The 20929-nt window shown below is 37.4% G+C and overlaps 1 protein-coding gene and 3 non-coding genes across 4 annotated transcripts; all 4 read right to left on the reverse strand.

Moving 5' to 3' along the window:
* Positions 1 to 11287: 11287 nt before the first annotated feature.
* rpl27a.S (ribosomal protein L27a S homeolog) lies at positions 11288 to 20929 on the reverse strand. Its single transcript, NM_001088118.1, is given in 5 exon segments — positions 11288 to 11453; positions 13941 to 14115; positions 15490 to 15565; positions 18152 to 18215; positions 20904 to 20929. Coding segments are annotated over 5 exon segments (447 nt in total). The 5' UTR covers positions 20907 to 20929; the 3' UTR covers positions 11288 to 11324.
* LOC121396709 lies at positions 12864 to 12995 on the reverse strand. Its single transcript, XR_005963148.1, has one exon. It is a non-coding gene; the product is annotated as a small nucleolar RNA SNORA3/SNORA45 family (small nucleolar RNA).
* LOC121396707 lies at positions 17034 to 17165 on the reverse strand. Its single transcript, XR_005963146.1, has one exon. It is a non-coding gene; the product is annotated as a small nucleolar RNA SNORA3/SNORA45 family (small nucleolar RNA).
* Positions 19152 to 19283, reverse strand: LOC121396710. The gene has a single exon (XR_005963149.1). It is a non-coding gene; the product is annotated as a small nucleolar RNA SNORA3/SNORA45 family (small nucleolar RNA).

Below are 20929 nucleotides of genomic sequence, written 5' to 3' on the forward strand. Positions count from 1 at the left end.
CATATATATATATACACATATATATATATACACACACACATATTTATATATATATATATATATATATATATATATATATATATATATATATATATATATATATATATATATATATATATAAATTTCTAAATATTTTTTTGGGACATATGTATTTTTCACAATGGGTTCTTCCAAACAAGAAAAATACTTAGAAACCCTTACAAATACTTGATTAATGGTTGTAAACGGTTTCTCTTGTGCTTTGATGTACATGCCAACAGGCAAATATGATTTCCAGGTTATACAGGTTATAATCTGGAGACAATATAGAGGTCATGTTTGGGGGAGTTTCAAGAATGTAATAATCTAATTCAGAATCAACCTTTGAATACATCATTTATTCTGCTGCTGCTGCTACTGTGTACCCTTCCAGAAATGGGATTGTTCAGCCTTATGAAACTCACCTATCCAACAGAATTAGAAGGTAATTATCATACTTGCATTTTTAAAAGTTGAATCTTTTAACATCGGCTACTTTTTCATTAGTGGCTATACAATACTAGATTTCCCTGTCCCAAAGGTCAGTGCCCAACAACTGTGTTCAACCAATATCATCCATTTACTGTGAATGGTTATTTGGTTAGGACTATTAGGACTATTAGGACTGAAATGCTAACTATCAGTCATATCCCAACATGTGTTGTCAGATAGACTATAGTATAGTATCATAACAGTATTTAGCATAATAAAGACAAAAGAGATTCTCTAATGCCCTAGACATGAGCCCACCCTAAAACAAATGTGGAAAACATGTTAACACAAAAATCTCGAATAGTTAGAACTTTTGAAGGCAATCCCACTTTAAAATATGAAAAAACTTCAGCGTTTTTTAGAAATTTCATGACTTTCCGGCAAAATGTGCATTGAGTGAATTTGCGCAGAAATGATTGTTCGCCTGATTAATTGCCTGGCAATAAGATGCGAAACCACTATATTGCAGTTCTCTTTCGTGAGTGAATTGTCCTCGATGCCTGTTAGTAAATTGGCAATGTGCCTTAGATGGGATTTCTGTCAAATTTTCTCTAGCAACAGCCACTTTGTTATCTGCCCCAAGGAGTTGCCACAGGGTCTCTAGCTACAGATCTCACAAAGGCTTAAAGGAGAAGGAAAGGTTAAAACTAAGTAAGCCTTATCAGAAAGGTCCATCTAAATATACCAGTAAACCCCCCAAGTAATGTTGCTCTGAGTCCCCTGTCAAAAGAAACACAGCATTTCTTTCCTTCTATTGTGTACACATGGGCTTCTGTATCAGACCTGCCTTCAGTTTAAACCTCATTGCCCTGGGCAAGAGCATGCTCAGTTTGCTCCTCTTCCCCACCCCCCTCCCTTTTCTACTGTAAACTGAGCCCAGAGCAGGGAGAGACTCAGGCAGGAAGTGATGTCACACCATGTTAATACTGCAGCTCCTATTCTAAACAAACAGAGAGTTTCTAGAGCTTTTTACTGAGGTATGGTAAAACATTCTACAGAATAAATATAGCATTCTAGCTTGCACTATTGCAGCTAATCTATTGGCAATAAAATGCCTCCGTAGCTTTCCTTCTCCTTTAATTACTTAACCTCTGGGCAAACTTTAGACTGTAAGTTCTTGTGAGCAAGGCCCTCTGATGTTATTTTTATTCCTTATTTGTTTCCCTTGTCCATTATTCTTCGTTTTCCCCTGCCACCATCTTCAAGCATCAATTCAGTTCCAAAAGATCTTTCCTGCAGACTGAACATATTTGAAACACTGGAAATAAACTGTTTAATGAAGTGTTACAGCTGTTTCTAACTACTCATACTTTTGTAAGCGTATAATACTTTGTGCTAGTTTCATCTCTCCTTCAGCCAAGGCTCCGGGTCCTATATAGAAAAATGTTTCAAAAAACCATCTTTAATTTTTTCATCTCATTGATGCTTGCCTTTTCCTGCATGGTTTAATCCGATCCCCAAGGTGAAAGCTAAGACTGGCTCATGCTTGGCGCTCCATGGACTATTGTGGGTTTTGTTTGGATAACTTTGATATTTCCCATACCATGTTTTTGTGTCTAGTTCTACACAATAGTGAAGTGCTCTACCCCAGTGTCTTATATATTGGGACCAGGTGCTTTGCAGTCAATTACCCACTCTGTAATGGGTTAGTAAAGTCATCTGTGACATCCAAAAGACTGCAGCACACTGACAAATTAAATCCGTTGTGCTTTGTGATTTTTATTAGCTCATTTTAAGTAGACAAAATGGCAATGTTTTGGGCCTCACAGGACCCTTTATCAAGCCTTGTGATGCCCGAAACGTTGCCATTTTGTCTATTTAAAATGAGACAATAAAAAGCACAACGAATTTAATATGTAAGTGTGCTGCGGTCTTGTGTCTAGTTCTAGAAAGCGTCAAGACTATACCGCAACAATGCCCAATATATGAGTTAGATGGAAGAATGCAAATATTTTAATAGTTACAGTATATTATTAAAAATTATATTGTGCAGTGTTCCTTTAAGAACCCATCACTGTGACTGATGGACTACAGCTGCCATCATGGTTTACAACTTGAAATTATATTTGGGAACTATGGAAATTTGTACAGCAGCAAACTATGAGTGGAGAAACTCGAACCAGACTTCCTCCCCCAATGAACGCACACCTTCACACCACAGCATGAGTCACATACAGTATTCCTTCCTTTAGGGAAAGCTGATTGGGAGAGCTGACCTGGGCGGTGGGGGCCCATGAGAGCTGAGGCCCACCAGATTTTTTCTGGTGTCCCACCGGCCCAGTCTGATCCTGGGTATATGTCTCCCTTAAAGGGGATGTAAAGGCAAAAAAATAAAATTAAATCTTTACTTTCTTTAATGAAAAAGAAATCTCCAATATACTTCAATTAAAAAATGCATACTGTGTTTATAAGAAACCAGATTGTATGCAGTGAAATTCCCCCTTCGTTTTATTTGCTCTGACTGCTGCTCTGCAGGGAAACAATCATACTTTTGGGGGAGCTCCCCCACTTTACTACCCAGAACTCGAGCAACTTTGTATGTTTTCCTGTAGAGCCGCCGGCGACTGTGTAGAGATTTGTATCTGTAAAGACCCAGTGCAGTCTGCATATTCTGATTATTAATCAGCCTTGCTGTATCAGTTTCTATGGCAGATATTACAGTATTTGACTTGTGCTGTCTTGATAATTTATGACAATCCCTAAACTTCCCAACTGCAGCCCAGACCACACTGAGCATGTGCGTGGTCTTGGTCTTGCAAAGATGTTTAACAAAGTTACAAGATGATGACCCCTTTGGCCAACTTTGAAAGCATATATCCCTTGTTTTATTAGGCTTATGGTGCAGTAAATTCATATTTTTAGTATACAAAATAACCTATGTCTCTTGTTCTTCCTCTTCTAACCTGCAACTGCCTCTGCTACCTCTGTTCAAAGAGGTCATATGCACAACCCTTACTTCAAGCGCCGACAGCAATCTTATAGGGCAGCTCCAGCCATGAAGCAAAGTGAGAATCTTGCCTCAGGTGGCACAGAGCGGCACAAAGCCGCCTCTGGTGACTATAAGAGCCGACATTCCATTTTTTAAAATGCAGTCCCTAAAACACGCCTGCAATCGTAAATCCTGTCTTTAGACCCGTGCTACTTTTAAAATAGTTTTAAAGGATCATACAAAAACTACCATGTAAAATACAACATGTGGAGATATAGTAATATAATAAAAGCATTAAGTAGTAAATCATAACAGGTCAAATCATTTTTATTTTTATTGCACCATTTGTTTTTGGTGGCTAATACTTTTATTCCTTATCTGAAGTGCAATCTATAATATAATTTCATTCATTTTTGCATTGGCCTATTTGGGAAAGCATTAGTTGGGATGATTACTTTGGGAAAAGCTCCTATATATATGTTTTTCCATGTTATTTTTGTTACAATATTTTAAAAATTAAATTTTGCAAAAATTTTACATTTTGCATATACACATTTTGGAATGTTGCCTTAGTCAAGCCCCTACCAGGACCCTTATAGTAACAGCAGTAATGGAACTATGATCACCGGGGCCCGGGTGCAGGCAGAGCAGCCGGGACCCCCTCATAATGGGGTGCCAGTCCATGTGTGGTCGCACCCCCGGAAGTTCCGCTCCTCCAGTTCCAGACCCTTTAGTAGCTGCAAGGACTGCTTTTTCTATTTTTATAGAACCTGGTCCAACTCCTTACAGTGTTTCACATTAGTGCTCGTCATCCTAAATGACTCATAATGTAGACTGAGGTTAATCATAAAGACCTGATGCTTTCTGTTCCTGAGTTCTCAGGTGATGAAAGAATCCTTTTTATTTTTTGTTCCTCCTTCCTGGTTCTGCTTCTTCATTCGACTACTTCCTCATGCTTTGCTTTTGTATGATGTTTTATTGAGAATGAAAGTTAAAAGGAATAACAATAAGCATGGATGTTACATCAAAAGCAATAATAAAACAAGGCAACTGCTTTTATTTGAATAGCTTTTAGCAGGGAGTTGAGCAATCTGTTGAGTGCAGAGGACTCTTTGTCTGTATGAATTTATGGTCACAGCCTCATTGCACCCCCGCTTAATGTTTTTGAAAAATTAGTGGTGAGCACAACTTTCCCATGTTTGTTATAATTTATACAGAAGCAGTGGCCAGCTCCATGTTGTAACTCCCACCCTTCCCAGCCATAGTCAGGTGATCCCAGTGTTGGCCAATAAAAGGGGAACCATTTTTGGGAGTTTTAGCCTTGATAGCAAGTAAGTTGCAGGTAAAACTTAGTCCCTTTGTAAAATGTATAATGAAGCAATAAAATTCTTAATGAATCCAATGAAAGTTGAGCATAGGACTGGCCAGATATGGGATGACTTTGACGTAGTTAGACATCTTAAATATATTGCATTATATCGACAAACAATTGTTTTTGTTTGAGTGGACTAAGTGCAGATGACCTCTTGTATTTGTTATAATAAATATAATAGGCATTAGAGCTCTTGCAGCTTGTAAGGGCACACTCTAAGATTCGGGGAGATTTAGTCGCCCGGCAACAAATCACCTCTTCTTCAGACGACTAATCTCCCAGAAAAGCCTTCCCGCCGGCTAGAATCTAAATTGGCGGTGGGTTGGCACTCAAAGCGATTCCTTTTCCGAAGTCGCCCGAAGTTGCCTCACGAAGAAACTTTGGGAGACTTTGGAAAACGAAGGACTCAGGCAATTTAGATTCTAGCCGGCAGGAAGACATTGCAACAAATCGCCTAAAGAAAAGGCGATTTGTTGCTGGGTGACCAATCTCCCCCAAATAGCATTGTGTGCCTCTACCAGTAGGAAATAGTTTTTCCAATCTCAGGGGCTACTGCTGTTCTATGGAAAAGTAGCTGGTAGCAAAATCTGGTTAAAAAAAGTTATTTATATATCACTAATAGACAATTCATTTGTCTAACGTCACAAGGGGGCAAATTCACTTAAGGGTTAATTTTCACCAGCGAAGGCTCTGCCACACTTAGCGCCACTTTGCCAGGCATAAATTCATTACCAATATGCTAATTCACTAAAATGCGAAGTTGTGTCTTTGTAGCCGAACGCTGGCCAAGGAAGCAAAATAAAGACAAAAGAGATTCTCTAATGCCCTAGACATGAGCCCACCCTAAAACAAATGTGGCATGCCCCTGAAATGTTTGGAAAAAATGTTAACACAAAAATCTCGAATAGTTAGAACTTTTGAAGGCAATCCCACTTTAAAATATGAAAAAAACGTCAGCGTTTTTTAGAACTTTTATGACTTTCCGGCATACAGGATATGATGTCACTGATATAAGATTGAGGAGGATGAAGCTTCATCTTATCAGTTTGCCAGGTATAATCTGGAGAAGGCAACTCTGGTGAAAGGGGTAACATGATGGAAGATTCGCACTTTAGTGAATTTGAGGAGTAACGATTGTTCGCCTGAGTGAGAATTCGCCTGATGATAGGGTGCGAAACCACGCTAGCAACGGTCTTTTTCGCTAGCGAATTGTCCTCTATGCCTGTTAGTAAATAGACGATGTGCCTGCGGATGGGATTTCTGACAAACTCTCTAGCGACAGCCACTTTGCCCTTTAGTAAATCTGCCCCAAGGAGTTGCCACAGGGTCTCTAGCTGCAGATCCCACAAAGGCTGATTACTTAACCTCTGGGACAAGTTCTTGTGAGCAAGGCCCTCTGATACTATTTTTATTCCTTATTTGTTAAAATATTCTTTGTTATAAATTAATGCAAAACACTTGCTGGAGCCACATAAAAAAATAAGAAGTGTTGCTCTGATAAATATTGCATTTATAAGAATTGTAATTGCAATGACATTTGTGCAAGCCATCTCCTAAAAGACTTGATTTTAACATTTTAACACATTATGGATATCAAATCACGTTTTTGTTATGTGATACTTCAATATTAGCAGGCAGGATTATCAAAGGTCAGGTTTCCATCCCTCAACTCCAAATAAAATAGGTCATTGTTTTTTTTAATCTGCAGGATGAATTTTGTCAAATTTAAGAAAAGTCAGAAAAACCGTTCCCATTTGTTGAGTTTTCTTTGCCAGTGTCAGCCTATATTTATAACTATATTTTCAGCCTACTTCCAGAAGCATTTTTATTTTATAAGCAGTTGTTTTTTTGCCAGTTCTGAGATGGCAAAAAACATTACAATCCTTTAGGTCAATATGGATGAAATCTTAAAAACAGTTCTCTCTTTTAATACATATTAAAAATCTTAATTTGCACATGACAAATACAAATTCTGCCAATGAATGGACTACCATATATATATATATATATATATATATATATATATATATATATATATATATATATATATTGCCATTAAAGGGCATGTAAAGTCTAAAATAGAATAAGGCTAGAAATGCTGTATTTTGTATACTAAATATAAACATGAACTTACTGCACCACAAGCCTAATTAAACAAATAATTTATGCTTTCAAAGTTGGCTACAGGGGGTCACCATCTTGTAACTTTGTTAAACATCTTTGCAAGACTAAGACTGTGCACATGCTCAGTGTGGTCTGGGCTGCTTAAACCTAAACAAAGCTGCTTGAGTTCTGCATGGCTGGGAAGTAAGGCGGGGGCTCCCCCTGCTGTTCATAATTATGATTGTTTCCCTGCTCAGCAGTTGGGGACCGTCTGACAATTCCTATCCACAGCAGTAAATGATAAAAACGGTACACATTTTTTATTTAAAGTATATTGGAGATAGGTTTCTTTTTCATTAAAGAAAGTAAAAATGGGATTTTATTATTTTGCCTTTTCTTGCCCTTTAAGCATCCTATGGGGAAATATGTATTGATTGCTTGTATAAATGCTGTAATACAGGTATGGGATCCGTTATCAAGAAACCCGTCATCCAAAAAGCTCAGAATTACGGAAAGCTCATCTCCCATAGACTCCATTTTATTCAAATTAAAATTTTTAAACATTGTTTCCCTTTTCTCTGTAATAATAAAACAGCACATTATACATTCAAACTAAGATATAATTAATCCTTAATGGAGGCAAAATCCGCCTGCTGGGTTTATTTAGGGGCAGATTTATCAAGGATCGATTTTGAAAACTTCGAATTCAAAAAGACCAAACCGAAATTAAATCAAAGGTTTTTTTGGCCGAATAGGTCCGTATTCTATCAAATTTCAATTGTACGAATCAAAGTAATAGCGCATTCGATCTAATTCGAATTGAAGTTTTTCCCAAAAAAAGACTTTGATTTTTCAAAGTCCACCAATTGACTCCAAATAGGTTCTAGGAGGTCCCCCATAGGCTAAAAGAGTAATTTGGCAGGTTTTAGATGGCAAATGGTCGAAGTGAATTTTTAAAGAGGCAGTACATAATAAATTGATATTTTTTTCAAATTCGAATAGAATTTGGACTATTTGCTCAAAATTCAAATTTACACCTCAACCTTTGATAAATCTGCCTAAATGTTTACATTATTTTCTAGTAGTTTTAATGTATGAAGATACAAATAATGGAAAGATCCATCACCTGGAAAACGTCTTGAGCATTCTGTAGAACAGGTTTGGTCATGATACAGGCCTGTATTAATTAAAGCAGGCCATGGGATCATGAAAAAAACACTTCTGGCAGTGCCAGTACCAAAATCAGATATGTAATGGGCCTCTTCAGTAAGGTCTGGAATCAGCCTTGTGTAAAGGGGTCAAAGCCTCTGATGCCCTGCCTAATAACTCATAAGTTATGTGGAGGGGTGACAGCACAAGAAGGGGGATTTAGAGTTCACATTAAGGCCCCTCATAGGTGATGTGGAGGTCACAATATAATGCAAACCAAACACATTTATGAGCACAGAATCCATACCTGTTGTAACAACACTATAAAAAACTGGTTATTCAAAGGAGTCCAAGCATGACTAGGTTCGCCACTATGTCAAATGAGAATATCTGGGCATGGGCAAGTCACACATAATTGATGTTCAGTATCTAAGAAATCATTCCTGAGGGAGGCGGGAGTGTACACTAACCTGATGCCCCTCAGATAATTTATGACTATATTTGGGATGTACCTTGGAGTTCTCATTTCCATGGGGGTGTTTATCCCGTTTGTTTCCCCTTGCCTTCAGGACCAAGAAATTCTATATTTATTGCAAGTACAGGTTTTCCATGTTTTTGTTTTTTCGTTTTCTTTTTTATAAACCGTTTGTATTTTCAATGTTTTTGTAACATCTTTTTGTTCATATGCACTTAGCTTTTATAATATTAAATATAAAACATAGTATTAGTCTTTGATGCTCTAAACAAAAATGCTCTAAACAACTCTAGCCCAAAAGTGTGTGCCTGCAAGCCTTAGCATACTAAATGGAAAGGCTAGTGGCTTGTATGCTAGTTAACCCTTTCTTGGCTGTGTAGTCATGTTTATTTAACAAATGAAGGCATCTCTCCTGAGATTGATAGCAAGTTTTGTGGGTGTTGGTTGGTGTTTGGGGTGCTTTTGCATTAGTCTAACTCAGTGATCCCCAACCAGTAGCTCGCGAGCAACATGTTGCTCACGAACGCCTTGGATGTTGCTCCCAGTGGCCTCAAAGCAGGTGCTTGTTTTTGAATTCCTCATTTTTAGGCAAGTTTTGGTTGCGTAAAAACCATGTGTGCTACCACACAGGGCCTCTTGTAGGCTGCCAGTCCACATAGTGGCTACCAAATAGCAAATCACAGCCTTTTTTGTCATCTACAGGAACTTTTCATGCATGTGTTGCTCCCCAACTCTTTTTGCATTTGAATGTGGCTCACGGGTAAAAAAGGTTGGGGACCCCTGGTCTAACTTGTGTGCAAGAGACTGAGTTAGTGACTCCTAAAGCCACATGCAGCTAAAAGTGCCATAACTGTGACGGGTCCTATACCAGTATTTTAAACTGGATAATAAATATTGGATCCCCTATATACAGCATTTATTCAATAAAATAAATATTTATACCCTGTACCGTGTGTTTTAAGCCATATGTTAAAGGTTATGACTATTATAGAGAATAGCTCATACTGCATACTATAAAATGCTGATTGCGCCACCTAGCTCGAAAAGGTTATTAGTCAAGAAAGAAACCTTGAAAATTAGAATTTATACTTGAGAGAAAGTGCCTTAACTTTTTCTGATTTGCAATAGGTAAGCAGTCAAAGGAGATGCAAGTATTGTTCCTGAGCAGTAATTTATCCAACTGTTGCTAGATTAAACATATCCATATAAACAAATTCAGGATATTGGAGCACAGGTTAATTACGGATTATCGCTTTAGAACAGTAAGAAATACATTTCTAGTTAATCACCGAACCTGCACATGCAATGCTATCAAATTAACTACAATGCCTTATCAGTAAGGCAAAATTGCAAAGTAATTTAAAGTGATATGGACAAAAAAAACCCAAAAACTTTAAAGTGGTTGCTCACCTTCAAACCCTCTCTTCAGTTCAGTTGGTTTCAGACTATTGTTCAGACTTTTTTTCAATCACTTTCTATTTGTGACAGTTTCTCTAATATTGAAGTGTAAAGTTGAATTTTTCACCTTCTAAAGCAGCTCTGTATGGGGGGTTGCAGACTAACGGTACTAAATTGATACACTTAGTGGATACATTTGTTATTTTTGTCCCTGTTGAGCAGAATCCATGAGGCAGCCGTTAGAATTGATACAATAATTACCAATATTCCACAGATTCTGCTGAGAAATGTATCAATTAATTGTATCAACTACATGTAACAAATTGTTACAGTTTAGAAGCGCCTGGGTTACTTAATTTACATTTTGGGAAAATGGTAAAAAAATAAAAAGCAACTGAAAGTCTGTTTATGGTGAACTATTTATAGTTATTTGCCTTTTTCTTCTAACTCTGCAACTTTCAAATGGGCATTGCTGACTTCTAAAAAAAAAAACAAATGCTCCGTAAGGCTACAAATGTATTGTTACTTTTTATTACTGATCCTACTATTCATATTCCAATCTCTTATTCAAATCAATGCATGGTTGCTAGGGTAATTTGGACCCTAGTTACCAGATTGCTTAAGATGCAAATTGAAGAGCTGCTGAATAAAAAGCTAAATAACAAACCACAAATGTTAAATTGCAAATTGTCTTCAAATATCACTACATGATACTAAAAGTTCTCAAAGGTAAACAATCTCTAATAAAAGAAAAACGAAGGCCAGTCGAAAAGTTGCTTAGAATTAACCATTGTATAACATAACTAAAAGTTAACTTAAAGGTGAACCAAATATAACCTAAGCTTGCATTGACTAACTTATGTCCAGCATCTAGGTTTATTTCATGTAACGTGAAGAATCTTAATGGGGTGATTCACCTTTGAGGTAACTTTTAGTATATTATAGAATGGCCAATTCTAAGCAACATTTCAGTTTGATTACATTATTTGTTTTTTTAATTAGTTTCCTTCTGACTTTTCAGCTTTCAAAAATTTTTTTCAAAAAAGCCAGTCTCCTCCAGCAAGACAGGTCTGTTAATTGGTTGGCATATGTTACATTGTTTGAAAAGCCAGAGCCACCAGGGCAGAGAATAGAAAGGGACAAACACAGCTTTCAATATCAATACATGTTCAAATAATGTAAAAAACAGACAATTTGTAATGAATGTATATTGCAAAGTTGCTTAGAATTAGGTTTACTTAAATTAAGCAAGAAAATGTTTTAGGCTGATACTTCCTTTAAGTTATATCCTTGAAAACATTCAAATTAGACAAGAGTTGTAGCAAATAATGATGCAGACAAACCAATAATTGTAGAGAACAAAAGGTTTAATTTTTGTTGGGACAGTTTTATGCAACTAGTACACAAGCACCACCAACACTCTTAATTTTCTCCTCTGCTTTCCTGCTGAAGAATTTTGCTTTCACAATCACTGGCTGTTTAGGGAGCTTGCCTTTTCCCAACACCTTGTAATAACCCTGAAAGAAAAAACTGGCATTAGATTAAATCAGATCAAACAAAGAAGTCAAAGAAAATGAGAAAAGCCTGAATTTGCTGTAAGACAAAAAAATGACGAGTGGGAGAAGTAGAACCGACCAGGTTAGGCCATTGTGAAACGTGGCATAATTTATGCTAGCTAAGAAAATTAATCTGTCCAAGGTTTTCAGCAGCACCGAGACAAACTGACAATTTTAAATAAAACGGCAAAGTTGTGTGTAAATGACAAGTTAAAAATTAGCCCTGCGTGAAACTTTGTAGAGGAATTACCTTCCTTAAACTAACCAAACCATAAGTCTTATATCCAGAATAGCATGAGGAAGTGTTTCTATTCCTACTGTAGGCCGATGCTCAGGAAGTAGATGAACCGTTTTCACTACTTAACACACACACAACGATGGACAAATGTGAAGACATCCCAACTTGACATGCAACTATTGCTAAAATGAAAAGAAATTAAAGGAACAGTAACATCAAAAAATGTAAGTTTTAAAGCAATAAAAATATAATGCAGTGTTGCCCTGCACTGGTAAAACTGCTGTGTTTGCTTCAGAAACACTACTATTGTTTATATAAACAGGCTGCTGTGTAGCAATGGGGGCAGCCACTGAAAGGAGGAAAGGCTCAAGTTACACAGCAGATAACATTATGTTCTACAGAGCTTATCTGCTATCCGTTATCCACTATTTAACATGTGCCATATAGCCTTTTTTCAATTTCCGCTACACAGCAGCTTGTTAATATGAAAAAGTGTTTTTGAAGCAAAAAGCAGTTTTACCAGTGCAAGGTGACAGTACATGATATTTTCATTACTTGAAACACTATGGGGTCTATTTATTAAACCAAATTTTTCTGGTCAAATTTCTAAAAGGGAAAAACTAATTTTTAGAGGGAAAGAAATAGATTATACCAAGTTGCTAAAAATTTCAATTAAAACATACTCCAGCTAAAATCAATTGAAATCATGTAAAAGTCAATGGCAGATGGTCTTACTATTTCAACATGTTTTTTACATTCATGGTTCTCGAAAGTTTTAGGCTTTTAGCGCTTGTTTTTGGTTGATAAATGTTTTAGTAAATACCTCTTAATTTTTTGGTGTTACTGTTCCTTTAAAGCTTTATCTCATGGAAATAAACAGGTTACTACTCACTATCACCTTTTAAGCAATTTGTCTCATTGACCAATGCAATAGTAATGTGCAAAAGCTCGCTCCTTCAAACTAACTTATTCTGCCATCATTTGTAGGGGGGGAAAGATTAAGGAAAGAGAGGGGAAGCTAGAAAATGAAAGATAATGGAATACATTTCTAAGAGCAGAACAAGTATTTTAGGCTGTATTTTAGTCTGTGCCAATTTATAATACCACTTTAAAAATCTTTAAGAAATGACCATTCATGTCACTGAACCGGTGACTGATTGAGCTACATAGAGAACCAACCAGTGAATAAAGATCAGTAATTTCTCTCCGAGAACTCTAGCACACCAAAACAATTAGGAATGTCAGGATGTGACTCTAGTCTCAGGAATGGATACGATAGCAATGGGAAAAGATGAATTTCAGACAGTTCACAAACTAAACTCATGCCAAGTGGAGGCCTGTGGAAAGGACAACGCCCTCCAGAGATTTTAATTTTAAGATGTCCCACAAATGTTGTACAGGTATCTAGAATGTCCTAAATTATGGGAAGGTCATCTCCCATAGACTTCATTTAAATCAAATAATTCAATTGTAAACATTCTTTTTCTCTGTATTAAAACAGTGCCTTGTACTTGATCCTAGCTAAGAAACAATTTCCCTAATTGGAGTTACTAATGGTAATGTCTCATACCAACTGTTCCTTTAAAGCTTTATCTCATGTAAATAAACAAGTTACTACTCACTATCAACTTCTAAGCAATTGACCAATTCAATAGTAATGTGCAAAGCTTGCTCTTAACTAACCTATTCTACCATCTATCCACTCACAAATCCGGTCTTTAAAAACTATACTAAAAAAACTATACTGGAGTTATTTAGAAAGTTTGTATTAGACAGAATCTCAGTCCCATAAGAATTTTTTTTTACTGATAAGTGCCTCTAAGTTTTAAGTTATAGACTGACTGACCTAAGTTTTAATTGGTCTTCACCTTTTAGTTTAAATTATTTGCTTAAAAAAGTGTTCGCTATCAGGCTACAATTGCATTCTTCCTGTTACTTATTAATCTTTATAGTCAGCCCCTCTAATATTCATATCCCATTGAAGCCACTGCCTAGGCTGCTAAGAGTAAATTGGACCATATAATCTAGATAGTTGCAGAATAAAAAGAGAAGTAATTTAAATATCACTATTTACATTACACTAAAATTAACGGTGAAAGTGAATTACCATTTTAAGGTTGCCATAAACAATCAGAATACTGGATTGGTCCATGTATTATCACCATAACCATTTCAAAAGTATTTGAACATGTATAAAATAAACATCTTACAGCATGAACAGCATCGATGATTGGTGCTGGACCTTCAAGGTTCTTTGCATGGTTCAGTCTTGTCTGCTCACTGACAAGAGTCCACAGTTTATCCAAATTGATAGTAGGACAGAAAGACTGATTTTTTTTCAGATGGTAATGTCTCATACCAACTTTTCCAAAATAACCAGGGTGGCTGTAAAAAAAACAGTTTGTTTTATTGACGCACACAAAATCTTTGCACAGCTCAGTACACTAACCCTGTTTTTGGTTAATGTGTATAGTACGAGAAACTGCATTTTCTAAAAATTAGGTATCCTATCTGTACAATATGTAATGGTGTCTACAATTTTTGTAAATCCCCATTCAGCATTTTATAATTAACCTGCTGTAAAGAGAACTCGATTGTCAAATGCCAATTTTGTTACATTTGTTCTAAAGCATCGATTAAAAGAATAAAGAGGTAGTGACTAGCCAGCAGCTGCATTTGTCACCCTGTGATACCTTTGCAGCAAGCTGTTTCTTGCTTGTTGCTTCTTCTAATTTGATCTATTTAAGCACTTAAATCACTAGCTAATCGTTAGGTTTATGAACACTATGTATGTGGCTAGTGGAAGTGTTACTACCAGTAGCCACTGCAATTTTTGGGAATACTGGTACAGAGCCATACAATGGTTTAAGGTCTAAAAATCTGTTGCAAACGAGTGTTCGAAACAAAAGACTAAGTCAGGAGAGCCATAATTTGCAGCCTTTACAGCACAGGTATGGGATCCGTCACCGGAAACCAGTTATCCAGAAAGCTCCAAAATACAGAAAGGCCATCTTCCATAGACTCCATTTTATCCAAATAACAAACAGCTTGTACTTAATCCAAACTAAGATAAACCTTATTGGAAGCAAAAATTGGGTTTTAATGTTTACGTGATTTCTAGTAGACAAAGTATGAAGATCCAAATTACAGAAAGATACATTATCCGGAAAATTCCAGGTTCCGAGCATTCTGGATAATAGGTCCCATACCTGTACACGGCAGAGAAGGGTAAAAAAAAAATTCCCTTTGGTAACATGGTTGATATGTTTAAAGATATCATTGCAGGATTAAAATATGATTAATAATAATATCCATTTCATCCAAACATCAAGTACCTGACACTTTCAAAAGGATTTTCAGCAGCACAGATTCTCACTGCCAGGCCTGACCCACTTCAGATGCAGAGGTTGCTGCCAACAATCCACTATATAAGAGGGCATCAGACTCTCTACATCTGAAGGGAGTAGTTCCTGGAATTTCAGGAAACATTTTAGTCATGCTTGTATCCCTTTAAATGTAGATTCTTTGCAGGGCATAGAACCACTGCCTGGGTAGTTATAACGTGCTATAGGCACTAAATTTATGTTAAAATACAGTTCTAACAGAATTTCAATAGCCACAAAGTTGACTGACTGCGCACAATTTGATAGGAAATAGAAAGTGTAGTTAAAGACTTCCTTTACATCAAGCTACCCAAGAGTTATTTTCACAGTAACATTGGACCATTCTGCCATTATAAACAAATTAGCGAACACTTACTATTTATCAAAGTTGATTCTGTGGTGATGCATACCACCGGCATTACCACGACCACCAGGGTGCTTCCTGTGTTTGCCTGGAAATAAAAACATCCCATTACAAATCTAAACTTAAGTATATGTTTGCAATGCATGTTTAACAGTTTTCTTTTATCCCAACTTAATTTAAGTCAAAGGAGAAGGAAAGTCTTCTTCCACTTGGGGGTGCCAAATGTTAGGCCCCCCAAGTGAATGTATTTACTTGCCTGAAAACCCGGGCCGGTGCTCCCGTCACCAGAAACTGCACCACCCCGGGGTTATTCCAGCGAGGACCACTGAGATTCTCTTCAGGCTTCTTGCGGCTGCGCATTAGAGTGAAAAGCCAAACTAACTAAAACTTCGGCTTTCTCATTCTACTGCGCATCAGTTTGCCCTGGGAAACTTGAAGAAAGAAGAAGCTGGAAGAGAAGCGATCCGTGGTGCTCGCTGGAATAACCCCGGGCCGGTGCAGTTTTCTACTGATAGGAGTACCGGCCCGGGGTTTCAGGTAAGTAAATGCATTCACTTGGAGGTGCCTAACATTTGACACCCCAAGTGGTTAACTTTCCTTCTCCAATAAATTTGCCACAAGCTATAACACAATTTATTCTGCAGAATGCTTAACCATACGAGTAAACAGCTTCTAGAAGCTCTGTTTAGGATAGCAGCTGCCATATTAGCTTGCTGTGACATCACTTCCAGCCCGAGTCTCTCCCTGCTCATTCATAGGTATGAGCTCAGATTACACCAGGGAGGGGAGGAGGGAGGGAGTGAGGAGCAAACTGAGCATGCTCAAGCCTATTCCCTGGAAGTCTGATACAGAAGCCCATGTGTACACAATAGAAGGAAAGAAAAGGTGTATTTATTTTGACCAAGGACTCAGAGCAACATTACTTTGAGGGTTTTATGGTGTATTTATATAGACCTTTCTGATAAAGCTTACTTAATTTTAGCTTTTCCGTCTGCTTTAAGGGCTCTTACACACGGCCGTTCCGACCTGCGCTCCGTTTGTTGGCGTACAGCCGCAGGGGAGCGCAGGAATAGACGCAAGTAATGATTTGAAATGGGGCTGTACTCACTCAGGCGCGTGTAGGCGCCGAACGCAGGAAAAATGCAGCATGTTGCGTCTGAACCTGCGTTCGGCGCCTACACGCGCCTGAGTACAGCCCCATTTCAAATCATTACTTGCGTCTATTCCTGCGCTCCCCTGCGGCTGAACGCCAACAAACGGAACGCAGGGGAGCGCAGGTCGGAACGGCCGTGTGTAAGAGCCCTTAGGCAATTCTTAGCAAATGTATGGTTTTTATTATGGTTTTTGAATTATTTGCCGACATTTCCAGATCTGAAATAAGGGTCACTAAGTATGTTCAAGATCAGGTTCAGCCAAAGAAAATTATCAAAAAAGGTTTTGTTTGCAGGTCCATGTTAAAGAAACAATTAATACATTTCTAAGAACAGAACAAATATTTTAGGCAAAGTCTGTACCAATTTATGAAAGCACTTTAAAAATCTTTAAGTAATTACCTTGTATGTCACTGAACCGGTGACTGATTGAGCTACATAGAGAACCAACCAGTGAATAAAGATCAGTAATTTCTCTCCGAGAACTCTAGCACACCAAAACAATTAGGAATGTTAGGATGTGACTCTAGTCTCAGGAATGGATACGATCGCAATGGGAAAAGATTAATTTCAGACAGTCCATAAACTAAACTCTTGCCAAGTGGAGGCCTGTGGAAAGGACAACGCCCTCCAGAGATTTTTAGTTTAAGCTGTCCCACAAATGTTGTACAGGTTTGGGATCTATTATCTAGAATGCTCTGAATTATAGGAAGGTCATCTCCCATAGACTTCATTTTAATAATTCAATTTAAAAAAAAAAACATTTTCTTTTTCTATGTATTGAAACAGTGCCTTGTACTTGAAATTAGCTAAGAAACTATTTTTTCCTAATTGGAAGCAAAACAAGCCTATTGGATTTAATGTTTAAACGATTTTTTAGTAGAAAAAGCATGGAGATCCAAATAAAACCCCAGTGATTGAATCATTCTGGATTACAGGTCCCATACCTTTATTGTGTAAATATATCAAAATATGAAACGTTTAGACATTACTGTTCTAATTTTTCAAGCTAAGAATAATGTAAAGCAAGGACAAGAAAACCAATCACTAGAGGGTGACAATACATTTGACCCACAACTTATCTCCAAATGCTTCCCCACCATGAAGAAGAAAATGGCAGACATTAAAATAATGAAGTACCGTATAGGTTTTATCACCAGCGATTTACATTAACGCCAGTGGGGAAGCTTTCGTAGGAGATTAGCCACCTGCAGAGGTGGAGACTCATGTTCCATTTCCCTAAAGGGAGCCCAGCCAGAGGGTTAATCTACTGATTCTATTCACTGCGCACTTAACTATGGCACTATAGAAAGCAATAACCATATCTATTGTAGTCTGTGGATAATGAATATTCTAATACATTTGCGTCACTCATTTTTAAGGTCATGTGATCTCCAGTGAAAAATCGATGTTACCTATGAATTAATTAGAAGTTGTATGATGTCATTGGCAAGGAGCATTATGTTTGACAAGTTCTGGAGAGTACAGAAACAAGACAGTAGACTACTTCAGTATTTACTTACCAATTCGGCCATGGCCGTGACTGACGTGCCCACGTAGCTTCCTGGTCTTTCTTAGTTTGGAAGGCTATTAAAGATACAAATAATTAGCTCCCAGATATTTAATTTTGCTTAACTGCATATCAAATAGTTAAGGGGAACTATCAAAAATGAAAATTTAATATAATAGTCAGCATACTGAAATGAGAAAATTTCTAAACACAATCAATTAAAATTTCAGTACAGTTTCTGAAATCAAGTTTATCTTCACTATTCCTCTCAGCATCTGTTTCTCTTCATTCTGCCTTCATGCAGCAGTTGGGTGTCAGATAATCATTGACAGTTAGATCCAATATATCTTATAGGGGGGGGGGGGGACTCATTTTGCCTAGAAGATGTAATTGAGCTTACTATATAAATCACCAGACAGCACGTCTCTACATATAGAATTTGTGTAAAAGGCAGTTATTTTGTTAGAATTTGTACTGGAATCAGTTATTTGAATGTGCTCTAGTACATTTGCTACAAAAGGAAGACCCCCTCTATAAGATATATTGGATCTAATTGTAAATGGCTAGGACACCCAACTGCTGCAAGAAGACAGAATGGAGAAAGATGCAGAGAGATAAATGAATTTAAGCTTCAACATACTGAAAGAAACTTAAATTCAATCAATAAATATTCTGTAGTGTTCCTGATTATGTCAAACTATACAGAATATTTAATTGATTGTATTTACAAAGTTTCCTATTTCGGTATGCTGAAGCCTAAATTTAATTTTTGAGATAGTTCCTCTTTAATTTACCATGGTAAAGCCAATGTTGATTAAAAGCAGGGAATTTTTCTAAAGGTCATGGAGAAAAAAAATGGGCAATCTCGATGGTTTTGACAACTGCTTAAGGTTAATGATCATACCCTAGCAGAGCTTTCAACTGTCAATTATCTCCTTCATGCAGAAAATGCATAAATCCATTGCACTTCCAAATTGAAGTTAATGGGAAGCAACCTGTGGCCACCACAACAAACTTGTCACTGAACAGGTGGCTGGTTGAGCGACAATGACATCCAACCAGTGAATAAAGACCAGTAGTTTATCTCCGAGTACTCTAGCACAACAAAGCAATCAGAAATGCCAAGATGTGACTCTAGTCTCGATATTTTGAACCCTCAGAACACATTCATGTAGCCGCTTTACTGTTGTGTGCCAAAAGTTACCCAACTACATTGGGGATATTTATTGGTGAAAGACTACACCAATGATTTAGTTTCAGTTTATAGCCACTAATTTAAATTCCACCATCAATATCATGGACACACCCTTTGCCCTGAGAGCATGAGAAGGAGACGCATTGCAGATGATTGTAAATAAACAAGGGCAAATTTTATAAAGTGTATGACTTTTAGTCTAAGAACAAAGGAATTCAAATCAATATAATAAGGGCACAAGCCCAGGATAAACAGGCTTGGGTATTTAAAAAATTCCAAAGGCCAATATACATATTACTATATAAGTAAAAAAATATATATATATATTTTATAACATTACAGCACCTATTTTAATTTGTAGTCAGTTAGAAGAATGCTATTTTCTGTCAGAGCAGCCCTAGAACAGATTTTTTTTATAGAATGTCCGAAACCTCGGGTAATTTATGAATGGGAGATGCGAGGACACGTTTGTACCTATATACACACACTGCTGAAGACAGGCAATCTGAGCAGTCTTAGGGTTAGTTCACATGAGATCCGGGGGGATTTTGTCGCCTGGCGACTAATCGCCTCATCTTCTGAGCGACAATCGCTCCAAACTGCCTCAGCGTGTTTTCCCATAGGCTATAATGAAAAGTCGCCTGCGCTAAAGCACACGCGGTGCGCCCAAAGTAGCCTCCGTAAAATAAACGTATTTCATTAGAGGGGCGTTTCACCTTTAAATTAACTTTTAATATGTTATAGAATGGAAAATTCTAAACTTCAATTTTTTTTAGTGTTTTAGTTATTTGCCTTTTTTCGTTGAGTCTTAGCTTTCAAATGGGGGGGTCACTGACCCCATCTAAAACCAAATGCTCTGTAAAGCTACACATTTATGGTTATTGCTACTTTTTATTACTCATCTTTCTGTACAGGTCCTCTCCTATTCATACCCCAGTCTCATTCAAATCAGGGCATGGTTGCTTGGCTTGTTTAAACCCTAGCAACCAGATTGCAGAAATTGCAAACTGGAGAGCTGCTGAATAAAAAGCTAAATAACCACAAATAAAAAAAAATTTGCACATGGTCTTCGATATCAGTCACTACATCATATTAAAAGTGAATTTGAAGGTGAACAACCCCTTGAAGCACATGTATATAGGCAGAACAATGTGTATCAAAGAGAAAACAGGTAAATGGTCATAAAACTGGACAACTGGAACTTGGGGTGAAGTTTATGAGAAGAGCGCGGCTCATTGTCATATAAAGCTCAGAGCAGACACGCGCAAGCGCATTACTCGCCCTTGTGTATTACAAGTGCGAAATGTATCTATCCCGAATAGAGTAAATGCATGAAGCACGCCTGTGGAAGGGCAATATATAAGCGTCAGGCCTCATGGAGGCGCTTGCCCATCGTGTTAAACATAAGAGACTTCCAGATAACCGCGGGCATTCCTCTAACAGGCTACAGCTAAAAACAGCGCCTACGAGAGCAGCTCTCCCGTGCCACAGTTACGTGTATCAGGAGGAAAACTCCTTTAGAATCCAATAAAACCGCACATTTTCGCACGCCACACGTCTTGCAACCTACCATGTCGGCGGTGGAAGAGAAAAGAG

Source organism: Xenopus laevis, chromosome 7S (assembly GCF_017654675.1).
Source record: "Xenopus laevis strain J_2021 chromosome 7S, Xenopus_laevis_v10.1, whole genome shotgun sequence".
NCBI lineage: Eukaryota > Metazoa > Chordata > Amphibia > Anura > Pipidae > Xenopus > Xenopus laevis.